Below are 26,823 nucleotides of genomic sequence, written 5' to 3'. Positions count from 1 at the left end.
GCCTTTGTACAGTGATATATGTAAGACCATAAGAATTGCCTTGCTGCATTAAATTGCTCCTTTCTCAACTTTGGCCAGCCTGCCAAATGGCTCTGAGAAGCTCATACGCATAGGAGTAGAAAGATAACCATCTACAGTTACGTGTCCATAGCCTCAAATATATGACCTAAGAAATGGAAGCTCAGTTTTGGTTGTTGTGGTTAATAGCCACGGATTGATCTGTTCCCTCATGAATTTGTCTAATCCTTTTTTTTTTAAGCCATCAGAGTTAGTGGCTATCATCGGCAACTTGAGGTAATGAACTCCACAACTTATTTATTGTGTGAAGAAGTGCCTTCTGTTATCATCCTGGACTTACAGCCGTTCCAGTTGATTGGAAAAAGAGGAATTCTAGTTGCCTGAGAAACAAAATAATTACTGCCCATTTACTTCTTCCACATCAATCCCAATACTATAAATCTCCACCATGTCTCCAAACTACAATACTGCAGTGGTGCCAATCTATTCCTGCTCACATAAACTCCTTGATGCTTCTGCTCTGCAGGAAGTGAACTCAGAACAACATGCCAACTGCTCCTGCCACCCAATGAGCAATAACTGGCCAGTCAGAGCTCTCCAATCATCTCCTCCTTAGCAGCAGTATTCAAAGGTTGAATGTGATTTACTGTGTTAGGCTGCCAACTAAGGACCAATGAGAACCTCAGAGCAAGGGTGACCTGCTGATTTCATTCAGCCTCCCAACAAGCTGATCGCTGCTTCAGGAGCCATGTTGGTTAAGTGGGTATGAATGCAAGATATATTAAAACATCTGGAGTTTTGTCTGTCATTTTGAAAACATGTCTCATTATTCCCAAAAAAACCATTATGTAACTCAACAGCATTTCAGTAAAGGTAAAATACTTATGTGATCTTGATTGTCCATGGAATGCCATGGTCCAAATTCCACACGTGAATGGCCCCTTTCTAAAAAGAACTCCTTTCACACACAAAATTAGTAATTCAGAGAGTTTATCCCAACCTTCTTCCAGACATGCAATTTTTTATACACCTCCCCTCCACAACAAATTGTAGTGGCAGAGTCCAGGAACAGCTTGTCACTTGATTTGTGCTGTTAATATGAACTAGGCCTGTGTGGTTAGTATTCATTGATATAATTGTACCCTGCTTTTCTCCCACCCTGGGGCCTCAAAAGTGGCTTACAAAATGAAGCATGAAAATAAAGGCATGCAACTGAATAGGTGCTCCCTTGAGGCAGGTGTTAAAGTACCAGATAACTCCAGACTGTTTCTGGTTTCACTGATCCATTCCAGCCTGATTCACACACGGCCACACCTGCAAACCCTTAGCCTTATGTAAAAAGCTCATGCCTACGACCAAACCCCCTAAGCTTCGAATGTGTGTGTTATGTGCAGTCAAGTCACTTCTGACTTATGGCAACTCTGTGAATTAATGACCTCCAACATGTACTAGCACAAGCTTTACAAGCTGAAGGCCATGGCTTCCTTTATTGAGTCAACTCATTCGATGTTGGATCTTCCTTTCCCCCCGCCTCACATTGTCATCTTTGGTCACGATGTGACCAAAGTATGATAGCCTCTGTTCAGTCATTTTAGCTTCAAAAATCAGCAAAGAAAGGGGAGGGGCAGGTGCCCAGCCCAGGCCTTACTCAGCTTGCTTAAATGTTAGCAGTGTCCTCCCCTTCTAAACCCTCTGGCTAAACCTAGGCTTCAGATATCTCTTTACTAAGCATCCACGGTAAAATGGACTCTATGGCAGGCCCAGAAACTCCTGTTTATGTTATCAAGTTAGTCCTATTTATTTTTAGCCTTACATATAGTAGTGGGCTGCAGATGAGGCAAAAGTAGGGCAGCTTACTCTTTTTCATACTCATTAAGTAGCAAATCAGAACAGACAGGTGAATCTGAGGTGCATGCTGGCTGAACTAAACCAGTCTCAAATACATACCAAATGCATGTGGAAAACATTAGCGTTTATCAGTGTTTTGTTCCACAGGGAGACAAAGCTACTTGGGAAGTCTCTGAGCTATAAGAGACATTAGGAATATCTGATCTGCCCCTGATTTTTACCTCTTCAAGGAACTGAAGGGTAGCTGTGCTGCAGCATAACTCCCTTTTTATTACCCTTTGATACCCCAGCTATCTATAGATAAAATTTTTGCTCCAATACTTCCATGAGTCACCTTTCAAAATAGACCCACTGTGCCCCATTCTTTCTTCAGACACAGCACGCATCTTAACTATCACCAATGGAACGTATAATTGTATTTGGTATTAAGTCATAACCTACAGGCCTTATTGGCCATGACACCCAAAGCAAAAAGTTAGTTTCAAAAGTGCCCTTTGTAAAAAGATAGTAATTTCCTATCCTGGAGGAAAATCTGTAATGGTTCTGATTCAGATATATGTAAACTGTGATTCTGAACTAAGCAACTTTGTGGAGTCTTTTGTAACAGTTCAGCAAACTACCCTCATTACACAAACTAGGGTATAATATTTTTATTTTTTCTTAATTTACTTACTAGGAAAAAGGCCCGTTGTGGAAATAAATACAACGGCCTCTAGAAAGAGGCTCTGGGCGGGTGCCCTGGCGTTGGACACTTAGTGTCAATTCGCTGTGGTACCCTCAGCAGGGTATAATGACACTGAGTCCACCATTTTTTTCCAGAGGAACTGATCTCTGCTATCTAAAGAACGGTTGTAATTTTGAGTGATCTCCAGCCCTCACCTGGAGATTGGCAGCGATGGTTCCCCAGAAGGGAATAGTTGATTTGGAGGTGGAGTCTATGGCTTTGTACCTGTCCGAGGTCCCACGCCTCCTGAAACCTCACCCTCTCCAGGCTTCATCCCTCACATCTCCAGGAATTTCCCACCTGGAGTTGGCAACCCTATCTCCTTCCCAGCCAATCATCAATCTACCTTTATTTCCCCCTCACTCTTCAGCTTTCCACCCCCCACACACTTGCAGCCTCTCCCGTACTCTGAAGCCCTGACTGCTACGTCACATTGGCTATCATATGGGGGCCACCTCAGCAGCATATAATGATACAGAGACCACCATTTTCTCCAGAGGAACTGATCTCTGCCATCTGGAAAGCAGTTGTAATTCTGAGTGATCTCCAGCCCTCATCTGGAGATTGGACACATTTTACCTCAGAACAGCAAAACTGTTTAGAATGTTAGAGGCAAAAGCCAATCAAGTCGCATATGCAAATGACCTCTGTGTTCCGAGGCAAAGGCCAATGAGGCTGCATATGCAAATAACCTCTGTGCTCTGACTGGCTATGGGGGGGAGAGGAACAGCAAAATGTTTAGAATGTTGGAGGCAGGACTCAGGCAAAGCAGCCAGTGGATAGGGAGACCCTCTGAATGACAGATCAGAGAGCATGTGGAATGTTCTAGAGAAGTGCCACCACCATTCGGCTTTTATTTATAAGGGAGATTATCTGCTTTTATTTCTTTGCCAATAAAATAACTATGAAAACCCTGAAGTAGTCTAAATGTGTGGTGTTCTGCATACTTGTGCCTAGATGTCATAATAAAATTACTGCTTGGAAGAGGAGTGGATTTTGAGGGTAAACTATATAGCCAAAGTCTATGAAAGTCATAGACCCACACCAAGCAAACACCCTCCTAAAGCAATTTCTCACAAGAAAAGCCCTACTCCAGAGAAGAGATCATCTCAACCAAGATTAAAACTACCCATCTCAAAGCCAAGCAAGCAGAATCTGAAGCTCCAACACTTCCAATATACCTCAAACCACAACTAAATCCACACTAAATAGTGAAACACAGCATCTATTTAACAAATCTCTCTGAAAGACATTTCAGTAAATATAATTTCAAATGAAGGCTGTCAGTTCTCTCAATACAATATCTGAAAGCTGGATGTTGTTTAATTCAGTGGGTTATTCTAAATCCAGTCATGAATGAAACTCCCAATATGCCTGTTGGAATGTCTGAGCTTGCAAAACGTGGGAAATAAATTATGTGAAGAGCTCAGCCACTGGTGAAATTGGGGACTATGCAATTATAATTAAGATTCAATTGCCTTACAACCTTGCTTTGGGTGGCAGATCAGAGGTAATAGCCAGTTCCCTCCTGCCTGCTCTCCTGGGTGTGCATACTCCATCCTGGAGGAAAAGGGGGTGGGTGGCACATGCAGGGAGCATTCTACTAGCCTGGCCCACAGTTTTAAAGAGAGATGTGGTTGCTGGATCATATCAAAGGATCATAGCTCACTACAAAGTGCCTGTGCTGGCTATTCAAGATGTTCCATATCAACCAACCTCATCCCAGCTTTTTGGCAAGCTTGGCACACACCTTTACAAAATCAGGCAACACTTTAACATTAGTATGCACACCTTTAAAAATGTTGTTGTAAAATCCATATTGTCTTGATCAGAATGCAGACAAAGCATCCTTCAAGGAGAAAACAAAATCACACACGCTCTTCTCTGCTGCTAATTGGGGCTACGGAGGGAGCTGTCAGTGCTTGAGCTCCATCTGCTGAACGCTAAGAATGCCTGAGGCCACCTCTCATGCTGTGCATCATGCAGCAACCCAGCACTGAATGCCTATCAAGCTGAGGAGGGAAGAAGAAAAATAATCCACAAAGTCAAGGAGAATAAAAACTGGAGCATGTCATAACAGACAATGCAGTTTATGGCATCTGCTCTAGACCTAGAGGTCCATTGCAGGCTAAATACCAAACCTCAGAAGTGTACCTAAAAACACCTGTCAACCCTCTGATGACACTGAAATCCATGCTAGGGCATGTGGATTAATTGGATGGTGGCTGAAAGGGGAGCAGAGTTGACCTCTAAGTTGACCTCTTAGCTCCTCCCAGTCTCTGTACCCCAGCCATTAAGAGGCCCCTCTCTTATCCAGGGATGGTGGAATCCTGCCCAAGCAGCAGCATGGAGGACAGAGCGCCACCGTTGCCAGGCATCATTAAGCTTTGCTATGAGGAAGAGAGCATTCACTCCCCTGCCTCCCTTCAACAGACCAATCAGCACCACATACAAGACTCACCTCCAGAGTCAGCCACCCGGACACGGGGTAAATGGTGCTGGCAGTCATGGCCTAGGGCCAGCACCAGTGGCTGAAACAGCACCCAGGCATGTGTGTCCTAACCATAATAAGGGGCTTTGGAAGGAGCAATGCTCTCGAATTGACCCTTGCAGGACCTATTATCAACAACTGCCAGCTAGCCCTGTGTTGCATCTGTAACAGAATGGGGCTACTGCTCAGCAAATCCACAGCCAAGCTTTACATAAAGGTTATCAAGAACAAGCATAGTGGAGTGGCTAAGAGAGCAAGTTATGATGAAAAAACATTCCTTCTCTCCCCCATTCCAAATGCTGCCTCTGCTGTGAACTTGCTACACAGCCTGAGGACACGGGCTTCTCCACAAAGAGGCTCCAGGCCAGGGCCTACTGCATTAGAGCCCTGCAGCTTCCCTGCACCCGGCAGCTTCAAATCACACTAAGATGGAAGAAACATGAAACTAGGACTAGCAGCACCAGAGAAAAGGTAAACAAGACCCTTCACCCTGGACTGGATGTTCTACCTGATGAATAGGAGAGGAGGCAGTCACGCAAGCGGCATGTTCCATGTGACTGAGAAGAAAGGATATCAGATTCAGGCCCCATTCACCCCACCCTCTTATTAAAACAAGTAATGCTACTACAACTTTTCAGTTAAATCTGCTGAGAATCCTTCTTCCAACATTACTTCAAAACGGTTGAAATTCAACATTTTGCTGAATTTATTCCAGAAGCAAATTTCCACTGAAATGCAATTTTTTTTTTAAAAAAGTCACCCAGTATTTCACCATCAGAATGAGGCTTATGTGAGATTTTTTTTTGCAGCTGGGATTCTGAAACGCAACATTTTGATCCTCCAGAACTCTGAATTTGATGCATTTAAACCCAAAGTCACATCCCATATGTCAGAAGCAATTAAAGCTCCAGAAATCAGCAACACCTGCTTTGTACAATCACTTTATTAACACGAGTACAAAAGTGCTGATCACTTGCTCTGGTTCATCATGCCCAATGGGTCACCACCCTCTGGAATGACAAGTCACACACTGGGGACGGTCCATCCACTTGCTGGTGGGTGGGTCGCTGGGTGATATGTGCCAGCAGTGAGAAGGAACACAACAAAACAAAACGGACAAAACTTATTTAATTAAACAGGACCTGGGTGGGCCAGAGCCATTTTTAAAAAATCAATGCTACAGTAAAGGCAACCTGGAGAAGCTCCATGGGCTTTTAGGCTTCCTTCAGTGCTACCAGAAAAGGCTCAGACGAACTGCCACAGCAGAGCTAGGACAGGTAGCATGGAAAGGAGGCCTGGAGGTAATTGGGTGCCTTACTCTGACACTTGTCCTAAAGTAACTGTAGTAAATAGAGAGCCCCCCACCTTGCAGTCCTAGCCCATCCTCTTGACCACAATACAGATGACATTATCCCCAGGTGATGCCAAGTGTGATAATGACAAACTGTAGGTATTTGGACAAGCACTGTCCCATGAGACATTGGCCACTTGGGCCTATACTCTCCCCCTCTTCCCTCAGCTTAGTTACCTACTTGATTGGCATACAGGAGCAGGGTGAGAAGTTGTCCCCACTCCCTGCAGGCCAGCTAAGTTGACATTTTCTTCTCACCAGTACTTCACAAACCTGCTCCCCGCTGTCATTGGTTCGAGATGCCAACAGGGCCCTTTGGTTTCAGAAGGCTTTGGCTGATCAGGGCTTGAATGCTGAAGCAAGAGGCAAAATAAAAGCAAGGGATGCTAAACTTCTCTGGGGATTGGTTTGTGTGTGTGTGTGTGTGGCTTGCATGAGATTTCTTCCAGACAAAGGTGATAAGTACAAGGAGCCACCGGCTCCTTAGACCGTAGCCCTGAAGGTAAAGGGAGACTGAGGTAGGAACAAGGGAGCAGGCTGGAAGCAGTGAGAGAAATGATGTCTTTCAAAAAACCGTTAAACTGGGATCCTGAGGGGCAAGAAGGGAGGGAAAAGAGACCTTTGTTCAGTTTAGCATAATGCTATTATGAGGTCTTCCATGAGGAGCTAGCTCTTCAACTGCTGTAAACGTTTAAAAGAGCCACAGAAATAACCACCTTAAGACTCTACATAGCCACTTTCTTCAGGCCCACCATGATGGGATGACTGGGAAAGGAAGCTACTGGTACAATAGCAGGATGGGAACAAATCAGAAGAGGGTCACAAAAGAAGATGGCACTGTGGGTATGGTGATTTACAGTCCATGACACGGAAAAGGAGTACTATGGCACTGCAAGGCACAGCTGACAAGCATTTTGGTCAGAAGTGAAGCAGATGCAGTTGTTGGAATGCTGGCGGCCTTGTGGCATTATTGGGCATTAAAGAAGAATACTGTGGGATCAGCAAGGCAGCACTGTAGTGCTGGCAGGCAGTAGGCAGAGTCATCAGTGGATTGGTGGGCATGGAAGAAAGGTGTTTGTGGTCTGCCTACTCAGTGGCACTGGGGTGCTGAATGAGGAAATCCTACAATTGGCTGGCTGGCTTGTACCGTTAGGCACCAAACGATACTGAAGGGCTGGCTCATGATTAGCCAACATGACTGTCAGGCACTAAGAAGGGATCATTCTAGGAAAGGACAGCTATTGGCTATGGCACTAAGAAGGGCACTGTAAGACAGCTGCGTTTTGACAAGAGCTTGTGTGTGATGCCTGAGCACGGCAGGGTCCCAATTTTCAGGCCCATTTCCTTCCTTTCACGTCTCCAGCTAGACAGGCCTCCCTTAGGCCAACACTACAATCCCAAAGTACTTTCGCAGCTGCTCCAAAAAAATGAAGGTGAGCACAGTGTGTGGGACCAAACGGATGCCAGCAGGAACAAGGCCCTAGAACAACAGATGAATAAGGTCAGTTTCTGCCAGTTTTGGAGACAGAGCTCACATCTACCCTGAGAAGCACTGAACTGGGAAGAGTCAGTTGGACTAGAAAGCTGGGCAGCAGGATCTCAGTGCTAAGGACGTCAATTTCTGAAACATTTCATCCCATGTGTCTGGCCTGGGAATGGGTAGGAAGCTGCCATGCACCAGGATTTGGAGCAATTATCCTCAGCTGTGCCCACTACCCATAGCATGGGCATGTTGCTGCAGCGCTGGGCTCAGAAAGGGAAAGCAATAAGAGGGTGGCCACAGGGCTCCTTCCCATCTATTTTGGGTGGATGGAGGGAAGCAGTCTGGCCTGGCCAGTGAGGTTTGGTGCAACAGGAACCTAGTAAAAAGGTAAAGGTTCCCTTGCTCGAAAGCCAGTCGAATCCGACTCTAGGGTTGCGGTGCTCATCTCCGTTTCAAAGCCGAAGAGCCAGCGCTGTCCGAAGACGTTTCCGTGGTCATGTGGCTGGCATGACTAAACACCAAGGCGCACGGAACGCTGTTACCTTCCCACTGAAGTGGTACCTATTTATCTACTTGCAATTTCTTGCTTTCGAACTGCTAGGTTGGCAGGAGCTGGAACTAGAGATGGGAGCTCACTCCGTCATGCGGCAGACTTGGGTCTTGAACTGCTGAACTACCGAACTTCCCACAGCCTGCAGTTCAGCGCCTTAACCACTTGAGCCACCGCAGCTCCTGCCTGTAGATTATGCCTCCACAATTATACATGCTGCCTTTTGCACACTGCTGTCCTAAGGCGGCTGCCTATAGCCCCCTAGTGCCAACAGTGGCTCCTAACAGGAACCTAGGAGGCACCAAAAGCTATACCAAAGCTGGAATTCAGGCAGTCTGCACTCCAGGCCTATCTGCTTGCCATGATTGTCTATTTCTGCTCCCATCCCATCCAGGTTACCTTATAAAAGGCCAATGGTCCAAGCTTGGCAGTCTCCAATGCACAGTGCATAACACCCTGGAACAAAATATGATGAATTTAGTATCTTTTCAGGTACACTGGGCTCCATGTGCAGAGTTCAAACCATATTCTACCAGGTTCAATCTCAAATCAACATGCACTTGCAGTACCAGGATAAAGCCCAGAAGTCAGGGGAGCTGTATCAAGAGGGAGCAAGAACCCAAACACAAGGCCCTTGATGCATATATGATGTGGTCTGGTGATTGAACCAAGTAGCTAGAGATCTGGTCACTCACCTGATACTCCCCCTGGGAATTCATAAGCCGTGTCTTTAGCACGTCCAATGGCTGACACAGGAATGTGGCACACCCACCCTGTGTTACAGAGGGAAAAAGAGAATCTGGCTGTAGAGAGTTCCAGTTAGTAGGCAATGTATCTGCTTAGGGTGGATACAGGTGACCATTTACCAAGTGGTAATTGTCCCCAGCTGGATAATACCAAGTGGTGAGATCATCAAGCTATTTCTTAAATTTAGCATAGAGCAAACAATCGTCTGTATTCAGCCAGGGAGGGCAGCACGTGGGAAGAGGCCATAGGAATTTCTTGTTTGATTCACATTGGAAGAAAGTGTACAGAAGAACAACAGACCCCTAGACTTGGCACAACCTGTCTCAATCCACCCACCTTCCTTCTGAAAAGCCCTTTGACTCTTTTTTTTCTGCTGTGTCAGCTACTAGTTCCATCTCTCCCCCATCCTTGCTGTTCTTTTGTCAAACCTTGCCATTCCCCTTTACTCTGTTCCTTTCCCTTCTCCATTAAACCTTTATCCAGACACCTCACCATCTATGTCACTTCTCTATAGCAACAAATACGTAACTGGGAGTAACCTGATGCTGAATAACAGAACAAGACTTGCTCCTCCTGTGCTGTCAACCCTGCCCGTTAAGATCCCAAGCCCTGTCATGACCCTGCAGATGGAAGCAAGGTTTGGCAATTAGAGACAGGGCTTTTGCGGTGGTGGTGGCTCACCTTTGGAATACCCTCCCCCATGAGGCTCGCTGGCAACTGTTTTATTGTTCTTAAAGTGCCAGGCCAAAACATTACCTTTACCCAAGCTTTTAACAGCCTTTTTATAGCCTGTTTCTAGCCTGAAGGCTGTGTTATGAATAGCATTTTAGGCTACTTAACGACAGGATGTTTTGGAGGTCATTAATTCACAGGGTTGCCATAAGTCGGAAGCAACTTCAGAGCACTTAACACACAAACAGACAGTGTAGTTTTATGCCATTTTTATTGATTATTCTTTGCTTGTTTTGATATTGCTAAATTTACAGCCCCCTGACTAGGTATAGTAAAGTGTCCGCCACAACCCTTCCCCTCATTTTTTGTAATCCAAGCTCAAAGCAAAAACAGAATTATCAAGTTCTTGTCAGTTGCCACACATGGCTTGTTATTTCTCAAGTGGTACAGGCCTTGCCCAATATTTCTGCTTGAGGCTCAAACACCAGGCAATTCTACTTTAAAATCACAAGTTTCCCAATTTTGCAGTGCAGACTGTGATCCTTTCAGGGATGAAGGATTTCATGATCTCCATGATCCTTTCCTGATGAGCTCACAATTCAAGGACAAGAAACTTCATTCAGATATGGCTAGTGGTCTCCAACATGTGCACACACTCTTCCCTAGTTCTGCATCCACTCACAGATATATATATACTTACAGCAATAAAGCTGGCCAGAAAGTGGGTGAAAATATTGTCAGAGAGCCAACCGGTCCCAAGAACCAACTGCTTGGCTTGATCATAGCAGGAGAGCTGCAGAGAAGTAAATAAGTTGTGAGACTAGCCCCAAATGTGTGAAGGACAGGCTGCCGAACTGCAACTAATCCTCAGTCTCCTCGAGACAGTCTAGGAAGGAGATATAGATCCCCAGTCCTATTAGGCTTCTAGCGAGATAAGTAAGAGAGGCCTGACCTGGTTACTGAGTCCTCAGTCAACCCGCTAAGGATTTCAAGATAGGCTTGCAATCTATACCCCATAGCTGGTCTCTTGTACTACTGGGGAAGTGTGACGTCATGATGCAGACCTCTGTCCCAACAAAGTGATCACTAGATGCTCAGCCATAATGCCTAACCTACCCCCTTCCTAACTTATCTCTGCTAAGTGGGAGAGAAATAGTGCAATGTTCAGTCTGTTGGGCATTGTCTAAGTGACTTCAGAGACAAAAATAAACCTTAAATAACTAACCATCCTAGTGAAAAATTAACATGGTCCCTGCCACACACTTCTGAAATGATCTGACACAGAATGTGCCCATAGTGTTCTACCTTGCTCTGTTCACAAGTGCTGCCTGTAGATTAAAGGTAAAGGTAAAGGTTTCCCTTGCTCGAAAGCCAGTCGAATCCGACTCTAGGGTTGCGGTGCTCATCTCCATTTCAAAGCCGAAGAGCCAGCGCTGTCCGAAGACGTTTCCGTGGTCATGTGGCCGGCATGACTAAACACCAAGGTGCACGGAATGCTATTACCCTCCCACCGAAGTGGTACCTATTTATCTACTTGCAATTTCTTGCTTTCGAACTGCTAGGTTGGCAGGAGCTGGAACTAGAGACGGGAGCTCACTCCGTCATGCGGCACACTCGGGTCTCGAACTGCTGAACTACTGACCTTCCACAGCCTGCAGTTCAGCGACTTAACCACTTGAGCCACCGCAGCTCCTGCCTGTAGATTATGCCTCCACAATTATACATGCTGCCTTTTGCACACTGCTGTCCTAAGGCGGCTGCCTATAGCCCCCTAGTGCCAACAGTGGCTCTGAACAGATGGACTGCAGGAAATCATCCCTGGATTCTACATCTTACCCTCCAGTGCTTGTAGAGGGATAACACTTTCCTTACATTTCCTTGCATTAGGACACAGTTTCCACAAAGTCATATTTTCCTTCCCCAAGTAACAAGTATATAAGAGCCTTCTGACATAACAAATAAAACCAATTTCATATGAGAACAAGTACCTCAACCTTTTGGAGTCACACAAACCATCCCTTTCTCTCACAAGCTGGTCACATATCAAAGTACTGGAGTTCCTGACAAATCATGACATGGCATCATAATTAGAGGAAATGAAAAGTTGTGGTCTGTTCTCTCCTCCAAACCTGCGTTAAACTATGGGTTTGGAATCCATATTCATATGCAAGAGAACAAATCACAGTTGCTGTTTTGTCCTGTTTAGACAAACTACAGTTTCTCAGGAACCCGGAAACGTCAAACATTCATTGTTGTAATGAACAAACCATGTTTGGTTTTTGTTACAGGTGAATGCAGCCTATGAGTCAGTCGCTTGCATGCATATACTGAAACAGTGGTAGGTAGTGGGATCTAGGTGCACATGGGGGTGTGCCTAGTTCAACGCATGTGTACATAGATGTACATACTCAGGCAGCTACAAATCTCTGCTGAATTCCTACCTGTCCAACAGTAACCAGGGCTCCTCGACTGGATGCCATTGTTGCTCCAGAGAACAATTTCTTTACACCCTCTGCAATGATAAAAGGGGTCAGTGGATGGAATTTATACCCTTAAAACAGGGATTCCCATGAGATCATTCACTGACAACTCCCCAAGCTCCTCCCACCCATATACCTTGGCTGCACTAGTCCAGAAACACCTGCATTTCCTAATAATGGAATCCATCTCTGTAACTCCTACTTTCCCAGCCCCAGGGCATTGTTCAGGAACGGGTATTCTCCATTGCTCCTGTTAAGTTCTGTTATGTCCTTATTTTAAAAGAAATCTAGAAAGCAGATCAATAAATGACTTGACTGAATTCTAATCACAGATTAGCCACAGTTGGAAGACCAGAAACCCTGACAGAGCATGATAATGATCAGAGAGACTGATGCCTCAATCAAAAAAAGTATTAGTAGTTTAAAGGGTTTTTTAAAAAAATACTCTGTTGGCAGATATTAAAGCACTAGTGGATACAAGATCCCTTGTTAGATATCTGCAGAAGGGATGCAGTTTTAGAGTTAGTTAGCAAAGACAGAATGTGGCTGAGATGACAGCTAACTTTCAATTAACAGTATCAAGAAAGGAATGTTCTTCAGAAACTCCAGTATTCTCATTTCTGAAGCTTCCAGTTGACCCCAAACTTTTCAACAATTTTATGGGAGGGGGGATTCAAAGTCAGATATGATTAATGGGTGACCAACCCCACTGTCACCCATCCAGTAAGGCCTCCCACCCAGTACATTCCCACAGGGAGTGACTTGCTGCCACCCAGTAGGTTTGGTTGCTCAGACTGGGAGTCTGATTGGCAGCTGGTGTCCCAGCTAACTTGGATTTGCATGCACACTTCCTGGCAGTAGGTCATGTTGCACCTGCAGCAAACAGAGCTGCATGTCTTATGGACATATTATCCCTTGATCTGTCAGCAGTACTTCCCAGAGCATCACCAGGAAGTAGGAAGCTATCATTAATCATTCTAGTACTGAACATTAGGTTCCTCTCACCCCTCTTTTTGATATGGAACAATTACTCTTTTACCTTCTCTTTTCACACTATGCATGCTCTTTCTCTCCGAGGATCTCTGATCCAAGGATGTGGTCCTATCTTTTACAACTTTAATTCCACCTATGCCAATGCCAGATTTATAGATTCCTTCACTCCTCCAGACAATTTACTCATCCCCTCCCTGCCAAAGTCTGGTAGCCAGTCCTGGACCACATGCAAGAGCAGCTTGCAAGGACCTTATGCTACCGGTCACAATGTGGGTCATTCAGGAATGCCTTTCCCCACTACTCTTCTGTGTCTGCACCCACACCAATCTACACTTTCAACGAACTTTGCCATGGACAGAACTGCCCATTCCCGCTGACACTAACGTTGCCACCTGCTGACTGTAGCCCAGGACTAGCCACCAAGCAAATCCAAGCTGGCTGGGACACCAGTTACCAATCTCACTTATGCAGGCTCCCAAATATTTGCAGAGGCAAATATTTTAATGACATAGCCATAGCCAAGGAGACTGTTTCTTGGAAGCTGGTCAAAATTTCAGATGCAAACCAATCGTACATTGACCAAGTTCTTACCTTCATGGAACACACGATATAACCCATTCAGGGCATGTGAGTAGCTGAGAAGCAAAGAGAAACCATCAGTGGCCTGAACCCATATTGGTGCAAACTTTGCTTTCATTCGTCACATTGCACCCACACTACAGGCTTCAGTCACAATCCTTCACTCTTATGGCTCTGACTGGCAATAGCTCTGGGGTTTGGCCACTCCAGGACTCTTAAAAAGTAAAGGTTCCCTTGCTCGAAAGCCAGTCAAATCCGACTCTAGGGTTGCGGTGCTCATCTCCGTTTCAAAGCCAAAGATCCAGCGCTGTCCGAAGACATTTCCGTGGTCACGTGGCCGGCATGACTAAACACCAAGGCGTACAGAACGCTGTTACCTTCCCACTGAAGTGGTACCTATTTATCTACTTGCAATTTCTTGCTTTCAAACTGCTAGGTTGGCAGGTGCTGGAACTAGAGACGGGTGCTCACTCCATCATGCGGCACACTCAGGTCTCGAACTGCTGAACTACCGACCTTCCACAGCCTGCAGTTCAGCGTCTTAACCACTTGAGCCACCGCAGCTCCAGGACTCTTATTCGGGTACTAAGCTTCAAAAAACAGGGATTTCAGGAATGATTTTTCCTCCCTGAGGCCATACAGTCTCAATGTAGCCCTCTTGGGAGGATAAAGGCTTTCTTTCCCTTCATCTTTCTCCCCCAGACCCGAACCCCATTCATTGCAGGCTTGACACTCACTTGCGCCTCAGAGGTAGTGGTAGCTTCATATCATTCTGCATCCTAGAAGAGAGTTAATGCAGCATTAAGGGGATTGGGGAAAAATAAAAGCCACCCCATATTAGCTCCAGAACATATTATAGGGGCTGCTTAACAGCAAGGAACGAGCAAAAGATGTTGGTATTCACCCATCTCGTTGGATTTTAGTAGGGGATATTACCAGTATCCCTCCCCTCCAAGCACTGCATTTCTGGCCAAGATTAGCTGGCAGATTAGAGGGGACCAAAGTAGGGGAAAGATTGGCATAGCTGTGGGAAAAGGGGAAGGAAACACTGACCTGACATTTACCATGTCAGCTGGGGTCCCCACGAACCCACCAGCGAAACCTGCAACCAGACAACAGCAGGTGAAAGAGGACTGTGTAACCTGCCCGAGCTGCCCATCAACTGTGCTTGCCAAGTTCCAGCTCACCTCCTGCTGCACCTAGCAACGCCTTCTGGTAGAAGGGCATTGGCCCCTGGGCACCCTGGGTCAAGCGGTCCCTCACAGTCTCATAGATGGCAAAGCGGGTGAGGGAGTACGTCATCTGAGGAAGCAGAAAGAGTCACAGGAGGGGGATGACAGCCGTGTCTCACCCCCTGGCCCTCCTCAGCACATGGCAACTGCTCATCACAACCACAACACAGCCATAATGCCAGCCTTGCAACTGCCCAGCCTCTGCCCAGGTGTGGCCACTGTCCTCGTGCTATTGAGCTCAGGGTACTCACACTCTCAACAGTCACAGTGTGTTCCTTTTCAACAGTGAACTGGCATTGCCTACTACACGCAAGAGGCCTTCCCCCCCTCCCCGCAGCCCAACTTTTGCAACAAGAATTATACTCGAGAATGCTTGATTGCAGCTACACAAATTGCATATTCCTGTTGTGAGCCTTCATCTTTTTTTTCTTGCATGGATGCTCATGCACAGTTATGAGAAATGCAGCAGCAGAGATGCTGGTGCAAAAAAGGAGAAGCCGTTGTGACTGTCAGAAGCAGCTATACAAACAGGATGTTAAAAGGAAAGGTGGAAGCAATTCAACAGACTGTTGCTGTTCCCAGCTTGTCTTCCACACATAGGCTGTCATCCTCAGAGCTTCAGGACAGATGCTACAGCCTAGAAAACTGGTCCTAGAACCTTGATGCTCCCAAATGACAGTGGTTATTGGGTCCCAGCGGTCTTACATTTTACTATCAATGCCATGTTCTGCAGTTATGGCATTACCATGACAAATTATGAGAGTGCAGAACTACAGAGTTCATAGGTATCTGGTCATGAAGCTGAGTAGGATTTCAGTGCTTAATTTGCCCAGGGCTTGGGGAAGATGCTGGGAGGAGCTGCAGAACTGTTGTAAGTAATGATGGAACCAAGCAGCTAGCATATGAAGGCCCTACCAACAGGATCATTCAGGTGAGAACTGGTTATTGTAAGCAATCTTTGCAGTGGCCCAGCATTCACCTGTCGGCAGAGTGAGGCACTAAGCCCATTGTAGAGTGCTAGAAAGCCATCACAGCGAATCACATGTAGTGCCATCCCTGTCATGCGCAGCTTCACTTCCTGCTGGGTTTGCAGATGGACCTAGGCAAGAACAGCAGATAGCAAATGGGTCAGGCTAGAATTTGTTGAGTTTTTCATACACTGTAGGACAGCCCAGGGTGGCTGGAGTGGGGTTATTCAGGTACTGCAGCACGTGTATACCTAGTACAGCAAACCCATGAGGTTACAACCCCATACATCACCAAGACTTCAGGAATCCACTATAGCTTCTAACACACACACACACACCCCGGCAGGGACAGTCTTAAGGGATACTGTGAATGAGGGCTCCAGCCGGGATTCTGCTAGCTTTAAGGCATACAAATCTCCAGAACCTGTAACACTTCTTCATCTTCCCTAGCTTCTGCGTGCAATGTAAAAGAACCCTTTGTATAAGAATTTAACATAAGAACATAAGAGACGGGTAGATTTGGGAAAACTGAATATTGAAGTATAGGGCTGGAGGTCGGAGCACTGCTGGAGGCCGGACGAGGGGGAAAGGGTGGGGGGTAGGATATAGGTTAGAAGAAGAAGAAGAAGAGAAGAGATTGGATTTATACCCCGCCCTTCACTTGGAGTCTCAGAGCGGCTTACAAACTCCTTTCCCTTCCCCTCCCCACAACAGACACCCTGTGAGGTAGGTGGGGCTGAGAGAACTCTGACACAAACTGCTCTTTTTCAAGGACAGCTGTGCCAGAGCTTGTGACTGACCGAAGGTCACATCAGCAGGTGTAAGTGGAGGAGTGGGGAATCAAACCCGGTTCTCCCAGATTAGAGTCCGCACACTTAACCACTACACCAAACTGGCTCTCCACACCAAACTGGCTCTTGAATATGTCTAAATATATCCTAATAAATTGTTTTTTTTAAAAAAAGAACATAAGAGACGCCAATGTTGGATCAGGCCAAAGGCCCATCCTGTCCAACACTCTGTGTCACACAGTGGCCAGAAATACCAGGTGCCATCAGGAGGTCCACCAGTGGGGCCAGGACATTAGAAGCCCTCCTACTGCTGACCCCTCCAAGCATCAAGAAGACAGAGCATCATTTGCCCCAGAGCCCCTATCTATACCTTGTGGCTAATAGCCACTGATGGACCTCTGCTCCATATGCTTATCTAATTCCCTTTTGAAGCCGTCCATGCTTGTAGCCGCCACCCCTTCCTGTGGCAATTTACAATATGAACATTTTATTCTCTTCCTTCTTTGGAGGTTTTCAAACAGAGGCTAGATGGCCATCTGACAACAATGCGGATTCTGTGAACTTAGGCAGGTCATGAGAGGGAGGGCAGGAAGGGTTGCCTCAGTGCTTAGTTCTCGTGGCCCTTTCTTACACGCCCAGGGAAATGCTGATTGCCACTCTGGGGTCAGGAAGCAGTTTTTCTCCAGGCTGGTTTGGCCAGGGATCCTGGAGGTTTTTTTGTTATCTTCTGGGTGTGGAACAGCGGTCACTGCGGGTGTGGAGGGGGAGGTATCTGTGAATTTCCTGCATTGTGCAGGGGGTTGGACTAGAGGACCCTGGAGGTCCTTTCCAACTCTATGATTCTATGATTCCCAGAACCTGGAAAACAATTCAGCCCCTACCTCCCTGCTCCAGGCTGCCTTGTTCAATAAACCCCTTTGTCCTTCAAGATAACAAGATAAGCTAACAAAACCTTCCAAAAAGACAAGCCATGATTCCCAAACACTTCGCCAGCCCCACTTGCACCCATGCTTTGTCTCCCCAATACTATTCTCCCCTTCAGCAAAATCACAGCAGGCCCAAAAAGATCTGCATTCTTCACCCCAGAGCCCTGTAGTTCTGAATGTGAAGTCATCCTAATGCTGTTCCCAAACAACCACTGAACGTATAAACTGCCTGGCCTTACTGTGGAGCTGCTTGTACTCATGAGACAGCAACATGGGAGATCTAGGTTAAAGGCCCACAAACTGATAAAGCCTACAAACTGATAAAAATTAAACCCCTGCAGGGCCATTGGCCGGCTAGCCATTCCTCCTCCTGCAGTAGGGCAAGGGCATAACATATGGAGGACCATGCTAATCTCATTCAGTCCTTGACTCCTTACATCTGTATTTTCACCAAGAAGGGCCATACATCCTCTTTATTTTATTGTACTTCTTATTTGGAACAATAGATTGGAATCGTGATTGTAATATAATACAATGAATAGTAGAACGTAATGTAATTTGGAATGGTAGATTGGAATGTCTGGTCTGGTGACAGAGGAGACATACCACTGCACAACCAATCACCCCACCTTACAGAAAAGGATGCTGTTCGTTACCTCCATGCTTGAGAGGAGACAGATGGAGCGTAACAGGGTCACAGTTAATTACTCTCAGCATTCCACAGTTAAGGTTTTGATATATTTATTTGCTTCACTATATTTCCCCCTGGAATTAAATCCAAACAAATGGTGACCATATAAACTAAGCTTGTTATTCCTATTTGGTCCTTGCATCTGTTAAACACCTTCATTATGTTGTATGCTAATTGGCTACTCACCCTCTACCTATATGTATGGACTGGTAACTTTCATTTCAAAGTATCTGAAGAAGTGTGCATGCCCACGAAAGCTTATAACTTGAATAAAACTTTGTTGGTCTTAAAGGTGCCACTGAATTTGAACTTTATTGTTGCTTCAGACCAACACAGCTACCCACCTGCATAGGCGTAGACTACGGGGGGGCTTGGGCCATCCCCTAAATTTTCCAGGGAGGACTGAGACCCCCACCGGCAGGAGAGCCCCCCCAGTGCTGCTGCGGTCGCCAGCCAGGCCCCCTCCCTCCTTCCCTGGCCGCTGGGTGCTCCCATGCAGCCCCTTCGCCACGGCACTGCAGTGCACTCGAGGAAGGGAGGAGCCCGGGGGGAGCCCTGCAGTGCACCGAGCTGCTGCTGCTCACCCAGTGACCCTCCTCGGGCCGCAGCTCCAGGGGCTGGGGTGTGTGTGCCAATCCCGACAGGCTGCTCTGCCACAGCAGGAAGACACCGGCGCTCTTCGTGGGCCCCTCCTCCTCCTGGGACCTGCTGTTGGCTTCCAGTTTCCCTGGTGCCCCAAGCCGAGCCTTGGGGGCTGTGTATGGGATGTTGGTGGCGGATGCTGCCTGGAGGGAGCCCCTGCCACCAGGCTCTCTCTGGTGCTGGGCAGGACAGGAGCTGGGCTCTTCTTCCAGGTGGAGCACAGCCCGGAGAAGTTGGGAAGGGAGTGTGTGTGTGGGGTTCTGCCTCTGGCCCTGCCCCAGCCCCCCGCCGGAAATGGGAAAGTCTGCGCCCTTGAGTTAGAATCACCTGGCAAGTGCCAACAAGCTATTTGGAATGAAGAAGAAGGAATCTCAGAGCGGCTTACAATCTCCTTTCCCTCCCCCTCCCCACAACAGACCCCCTGTGAGGTCTTGGGGGGGGGGGGCTTGGCCGCAGGAAAACGGGGAGCTGCTGCTTCTGTGCCTCAACTTGGGGCGGAGGGCTCTTCCCAGACTTTTGCGGGCGCCTTCAACTTTCTCTTGGCCCCTGAGCCAGAAGGCAGGCAGGCACAAAGGAAGCCCCGGCCGGCGGTTGCCCTGAGGCTCTTCCACGATGCTGCCCTTTGTCAGAGAAGAAGGGCTGGAGCAGTCTGAGCTGAGTCCAGGCTGGGCTCGAGGGGAATCTCCTTCCTCCTGGACTGGGGAAGGAGGCCAGGGAGCCAAGTTTGAAGTGGAGGAGCCCCAAGGGATGCCCTGTGCCATCCAGTCCAGGCATTAACTCAGAATGGAGACCCAAGGGGGCTGACTGGTGTGGAGTGGAAAAGCTAAAGAAAGCATGCGGGGGGGGGGGGGGGGGAGGTGAGAGTCAGTGCCAGCAATGTTTTCTTCCAGCTGTTTTTCCCTGCAGACTTCTGGGGGGGGGGGTCCTTAAGAGAGCATGCCAGAGAGAGAGATGGATTCCCTTTTCCATTTCTAAAAGATGTGGGGGGGGGGGACCTAACAGTATAGCTTGCATTCCTTATTAGTGAAAGGGAGCAAGACAGAAACTAACAAAGTTTCTGTCAAGGTATGAGCTTTCATGAGTCACTGCTCACTTCTTCAGATACAGCTAGAGTGGAAGTCCATCTGTTCTTATTTCTTGGAGAGTGAAGTGATTTCAGATGCCAAATGACAATAGCAGGCATTGTTAATGAGATAAACAACCTGGGTCTCAGTTCAGTCCAGGAGTTTGCATTGTCTTGCGCTTCATGATCAGTTGCAATTCAGCAGCCTCTCTTTCTAATCTCCCTTTGAAATTCCTTTGTTAGAGAACTGCTACGCTTAGGTCAGCAACTGAATGTCCTGGAAGGTTAAAATGTCCCCCACTAGTTTTTGAATGTTGTGGCTTGTGATAGCAGTAGAAAAAGTAAGAGTCCAGTAGCACCTTTAAAGACTAACAAAATTGTGGTAGGGTATGTGCTTTTATGAGTCACTGCTCACTTCTTCAGACTTATTTCCATGTATTCTTTGCATCCTCCTGGACTGAATCCTCTTGTACCAAATTGAGACCTAGGTTTCCTGCCTCATTACCAGTGCTGATATCTCTACTCCTACTACCCGATCAAGCTCACTATTGCCAAACAGCATCTGAATGGGATTTGTACTTTTACTCACTTGTAGGATATGAGTTTGAAGAGAGAAGAAGATTGCTGCTACTCTGAACTCTGTACATTGCTCAGAAATTGAGTGCACAGCAACTGTTTGGTATTCTGGCTCAGCGACTCCAGCCCTGCATTTAACAAACGAAGGCCTCTGTGATGCCATAATTTAGTAAATTTCAATACAAAGTCACCGTTATCAATAAGGCAGAAACAAGACTCCTGTAAATGAATGTCAAGGAAAACTTTAAAAATGTTCCCCTACAGGCTTTTCTGTATTGCCCTCCTTACTTTCTGATTTGTGACCATTTATTTGTCTTATGCACATGGTATGTATATCTGCAGGTTTTAAAGTGACTATTCTAAAAGTGAATTTAAATAAAGGACACAGCAAGAGACCACTGAGATACCACTATAACCAGGGCTATTTTTGGGCAGGAACGCACAGAAACGGAGTTCCGGCTGGCTCCCAAGTTGGCCACACCCAGCAGGAACTCATTAGCATAATAGGCCACACCCAATAGCAGGAACTCATTAGGATTGGCTACATTAGGGGTGTGTGGCCTAAGTTGCAAAGGAGTTCCTGCTACAAAAAAAGGCCCTGGGTTTTGACAACAAACAAGGTAAACAGAATAAGAAGCAAAAGGTGGGTGTGGCTGGATGAGCACACTTCTGGTAACATGGGAATGCGGTCTAATATGCTAGTGAGTGGTGCAGTTAGGGGGTGTGGCCTAATACGCTAATGAGTTTCTGCTGCTGGTGTGGCCTATTATGCTAATGAGTTCCTGCTGGACCTTTTCTACAAAAAAGCCCTGACTATAACCACTGGCCAACTCCAGCCTTTTCCTGGGTTTAGCCCAGCCCAGGGGCATGGCTAGGGGAATTTCCAAGGGTTCCCAGCCCCCCCTAAATTTCTGGGGAGCCCCTTCCTAAATCCCATATGGCTCTGCCTCTATAGGTAGTCAAGTGACAATGCTCTGTGATGTCACTGGACCTTGGTTCTTTTAAGGACCTAGCATAGCAATGCCTCTGGCCCAGCCCCAACCCCCCCCCCCCGGAAATTGGAAAAACTATGCCCTTGCCCACCTGAATCTATGTGGAGGACCAGACAGTCCATATGGGTTCTGAAATAGCCACAAGGAGAAAGATACAAAACACACCCATATGCCAGCCTCGTGCCTACAGGAATGGGCCCTGTATGGTGTGGAATGCTTCCAAGGACAGGACTCCAAGGCTGCGATCATACGCACAATTAGACCCGACATAGGTGCGAATGCTGGGCGGATTTAAAGGGCGCAATCAGACAACACCTGGGAAGTGCCCTGCAGCCGTCGGCAACCCGGTCTGCTCCGCCACAGAAGCTGAGTTAAAAGACACCAGGGAAAATCCAGTAGTTAGTGGGTTGCGACAGGCCATGGACAGACTTTCCTGTGTCTGATTGCTCCAGCATGCTCTCATGGCGTTGGGATGGTCTGATCAGGCCATCCCGACTCTGTGCCGTTGTTCCCCCCCCCCCTTTGCAGTACACGCATCATCGCAAACTCCATAGGGAGACCTCGGTGCAGAGGTGCGATTCATAAAGCGCATGGGGGGAAAGGGCACACACACCAAAAAGACTCACCCGCAGTTGCGTCTGCTCATGCACTGATCACGCACTGACAGTCTGAGCCCACAGCTTCAAAGGGAGGTGTAATCATGCAACTGCTGGTCGAATTCCTCCAGAGGAAATAGCCTTGCTTCCCCCCCCCCCCATTTTTTCTGGCGCATGTGACTACAACCCAAGACAGTACCTGGCAAGAGACACTTAAATGTGCTGCCAGGGATTTCTACAGATTTGGTCCATTGAGGAAGAGCCCAGATCCACTTCCTTTAACAAGCAAGGGGTTCAAATTAGCCCTAATGAAAATACAGTACACATAAGAGTGCAGAGGTACTGGATGTCAGGAGAGGGTAGTGAAGTGAGAGCTGTGCAACTTGGATGGGCAGTATTCCCAGATAGCCAGTGGCAGCTCAAAAATCCATTGTAGAGGCTGAGGCAAGAATTTGCTCATCAGGCAACTGGCAGGACCAGGAATACAGAGGGAACAATGACGTGGGCTGAAATCTGCAGGAACCTACAGAGTTAGCAGCTTCATACTAGCATTAATGTGCCAGAACATTGTACAGGGAAGGAATTTCACCCACAGAGAACTAGGCTAAACTTGCCTAATATCCTAGGGAAGAGGGGGGGGAGAACCGTAGAACAGGCTTTGCCTTATACTCCATCATTAGCAGGACCTGTTATCTGAACAGTACATTGTTGTTCTATGCAAGTTGGCTTTCTGGTTTATTCACTCTGATCTGTCCACCCCCTCCAGTTCTAAGCTAACAAGTAGGTTCTCTGTTGCTCAACTTTAATCAACCAGTGCCAGAGCTAGGGAGACACGGTAGCCATTATAAGAAAGGCCAAATTCCACCACTCTGATCACTGGTGCTTGAAGTTCAAAGAAACAAATAGAAGAGGGAGCAGAAGGGCTTAGAACAGAATGAGTATCACAGAATGATTAAATTCCTTGCTAACGGTGACCTCTTCCTAGGGCACACTTCAACAATCTCAGTGTACATGTTGACTGTCACTGAAAGGAATCAATAGGGTAGCCATTCTTTCCCCCAATTTGTTTTCTTGCTTTGAAGCATTCATTAGCAGTATTTCTGTCCACTTTGCTACCTGTGAACAGTTATAAGAACATACAAGCAATCATGCTGAATCAGGCCAACTATTTGTCTAGTCCAGCATCCAGTTTCACAGTGTCTAACCAGGTGCCCCTGGAAGGCGTACAAACAGGGCAAAAGCTTCTCTTATTTTTTTTCCCTAGTGCTGGTGCTCAGAGAGTTACTACCTCTGAAATTGCAAATTCTATTTAGTTACGATGGCTAATAGCCACTGATGGACTTCTCCATGAATTTGTATAATCCACTTTTAGTCAACTAAGCAAGTAGCCATCACTACAGAATGGCTCATGACATAAATAAAACATCAAGCATCATAAATCATATAAAATATAAAAAAGCTGAAATCACAAGATAAAAATATAACTAAAACATCAAATTAAAATGTTTAGCATTCTAAAGTAGGACAGCATAAAACTGTATTTAAAATCCTGATGGATAAAAGCAGGAATCTGCTATAACAGGGAGCTTTATAATGCCTGAGAAAATAAAAACATCTTCACCTTGACTTTGATGCCAGGCAAACCTTTGTGGGAGGGTACATTTCAGAGCATGGTCAGTATTAGCTTGCTGTGGACTACTCAACCTCTGCTTCTTTTATTTGCCATCCCCTTTGTCAAAGTGAACGCTGCAAGTTGAGTTCTTTTTCTCCCTTACATTTGGGGAAGCTTGGGCAGTTACCTTCTTGGCTTGGGGGAAGCCCACTATAACTGTTTCTGAAAATTGTTGGATTCAAAATAACAGGAGTGAAGCTGACAGCATCAGTTAGGGGGAAGTGGAAGGGGGATAACAATTTAAAAACTGGGAAAACCATTTATCAGGATCTGTTCCTTGCTTCTAAAACAGTCTATTGATCAGAACTGTGTACCAGGGATTGAGAATCAATTCCCAAGCTTACCCAGATGACCTTGGGCAGACTACTTCCTCTCTCTGTGTTCCTCCCCTTCAGAGCAATAAAAGTGACTAGTTTATGCCTGTACCAGGCGAGAAAAACAATATCATGAGTGAATGGGTTCTGTTTCTACAGATCTACATAAATCCCAGAAGATGAGGCTGCTGAAACGAGACTATACCCTCAGTAGCTACTAACTAGAGCAATCCAACAGCAACTTGGACCAAGAAAATGGTGCCAGACTCCTGAAACCACTGAAACAGACTGAACAAGTTAAACTAGCTTTGCAAGGACCTCTCAAGTATCAACTAATCTCTTTGCCTAGTGCCCAGCCTTGTGGTGATAACTGGCACAGATTCCTTTGGGCACCTGGGCACTGTGTACTGGAAAGGAGCCACTGTCTCTGGGCTGGAGGGGAACCACTACATGGTACAGCATTAGCTGCCTACTCCTAGGAAACGAGACACCAGGAGGTGCCAGGAGCCTAACGCCAACCGCTGCCCGTGTCTCTCGCCTGGGCAACAGGGGGCTTCTGCGCACTTGTCTGAAGCAAACCTCTCCTGGTGGGGACTTGACAGGCCCTTCCCAGGATAAACAGAGCCAACATGGCAGCGAGAGGGAATGGCAGCAGCCACATGGGGGAATTTCTACCCCCAGCGCGCAAGTCACCACACACAGTCGCATCCTGGGTCTGGAAATGCCTGTCAGGTTTTTCTGTCTGCTCTCGAGACAAATGGAAGGAGCCAGAATAACATGTCCAGGCACCTCCGCTAATTGCCAAGCAACCTGCTGCAAAGGGAAAGAGCGCGGGACCCGGGGTGTGCGAGGCGTACTGCCGGAGTACACGCGGAGGGCCGACTGACACCGCCCCCCCCGCCGCCCCCCGGGACTCCCACCTCGCACCTCCCCCCGGCCCGTTCCCCCGAGGGCTCCCTGCAGTGGCACAACACACCTTGATCAGGTCTAGCGGGTGGGTACAGCAGGCCGCCCCGCACGAGGCCAGGCCCCCGAAGTACCAGCGGGAGACGCGTTTCTCCGCCATCGCGTTGCCTCCGCGCGGCCTTGAGCCCCTCTGCGCCGGGGATCGCGGCAGCACAAGCTCACGGCCGCTTCCCCACCCCAGGCAGGAGCCGCATGAACCGCCGAGGCCTTAAACGGGCAACACCAGGCAGCGGTAGAGGGCGACCTTAAAAGAGCAACGGTGCAAGGCGAGCAGAGGTGCGCCCGGGAGAAGCCGGCCCCGTCCGCGAGTGTGGCCGGATCTTTCCCCATAGGTTTAGTCCCCGCCCCACCCCTAGATCGCGGCTTCGCTAACGGCTCTTTTCGGTGTGGAATTCCGGCGTATGGCATCAGGCGGGAGCTCCTCTTCCCGGTTCAGCGCTAATCGGTCGGGAAATCCTGGCTCCGGTTCAAGTGAGCAGCAGAATTCCCTTTGGTTTGCGTGAAGGCGGTTCATCACTGCATTACGTGTTTTTAATGCCCCTGAAATATCAGAGAAAACCAGATGTTTGGAAACACGTGCATTGCATTTATCAGAAAGTACTGAATGTACTCTTGAAGGTAGGGTCTGGGTTTTCATATGAAACCCCATACGAAAGCGGCACCCTTAGTATGGAGATTTAGGGAAGGGAGAAATTGTACCTTCTGCCAAAGCAGCTGTCAGAAACATTGGAGTCCCCTGCATCTCTCTTTTCCACGGGTGAAAGTCTTTGTATGGTTCCAACTTTTGTATATGTGCTGCCAAAGAAGTGAGCACAAAGTAAGCCAATACAAACCAGTAGGAGTACCAGAAAGTAAGTGGCCCTCCCATCATCCGCTCAGAGCCCCTGAGACAGTACCAGTAAGAAATTTAAGTTACTTTCGCAGCATCTCTGTTCCATTGCAATATATTTTCATTGTGGCAGACCCCAAAGATACAGTCTGTTCTGAATGTGATGCTGCTGAGGCAAACAGCTTACCTGTGTGTTTATGCGGCCCTGATCCAGAGCAAACTACACTGGCTCCTGTGCAAAGTAGGGACACATACTTAGTGCACATGCCAGAGCTCCTTTGCAGATACTGCCAGTCTCCCTTGTCAAAACCTTGTTCCCCTTACACAGATACAACTACAAATATGCTATGATCCTTGAACCCACAGTGATACTTAAGTTCTTCTGGGCAGCATGCAATACACGCAGGCTTTCCCTTACCTACCCAGCCCTTCCTTACTTGCCCATTCCTGGTAAGACATTTTTAGATATTTATACACTACTTCCTCCCACACATGGGGACCCAAAGCAGTTAACATCATCATTCTCCTTGGGAATTTTATCTTCACAACAACCCTGTGAAGTAGGTTAAGATGACACTGATTGGGCCAAGGTCACCTAGCAAGCTTCTATGGGCAAAATGAAGATTCAT

General features: G+C 47.2%; 1 protein-coding gene across 1 annotated transcript; it reads right to left on the bottom strand.

Annotated features, from left to right (window-relative positions):
* Positions 1-6,049: 6,049 nt before the first annotated feature.
* On the bottom strand, positions 6,050-25,633 carry SLC25A10 (solute carrier family 25 (mitochondrial carrier; dicarboxylate transporter), member 10). Its single transcript, XM_015426555.1, has 11 exons — positions 25,376-25,633; positions 16,148-16,267; positions 15,124-15,238; positions 14,990-15,038; positions 14,674-14,715; positions 13,949-13,992; positions 12,326-12,396; positions 10,585-10,677; positions 9,161-9,238; positions 8,865-8,921; positions 6,050-7,912 (listed from the first exon to the last, which is right to left on the bottom strand). Exons 1-11 carry the CDS (start codon positions 25,463-25,465, stop codon positions 7,811-7,813), a joined length of 861 nt encoding a protein of 286 aa, XP_015282041.1. The 5' UTR covers positions 25,466-25,633; the 3' UTR covers positions 6,050-7,810.
* Positions 25,634-26,823: the final 1,190 nt, after the last annotated feature.

Source organism: Gekko japonicus, unplaced genomic scaffold (assembly GCF_001447785.1).
Source record: "Gekko japonicus isolate JY-2015 unplaced genomic scaffold, Gekko_japonicus_V1.1 scaffold1430, whole genome shotgun sequence".
NCBI classification, from domain to species: Eukaryota; Metazoa; Chordata; class Lepidosauria; order Squamata; family Gekkonidae; genus Gekko; species Gekko japonicus.
Note: the sequence above shows the minus strand (reverse complement) of the source record. Positions and strands in the feature narration are given on the sequence as shown.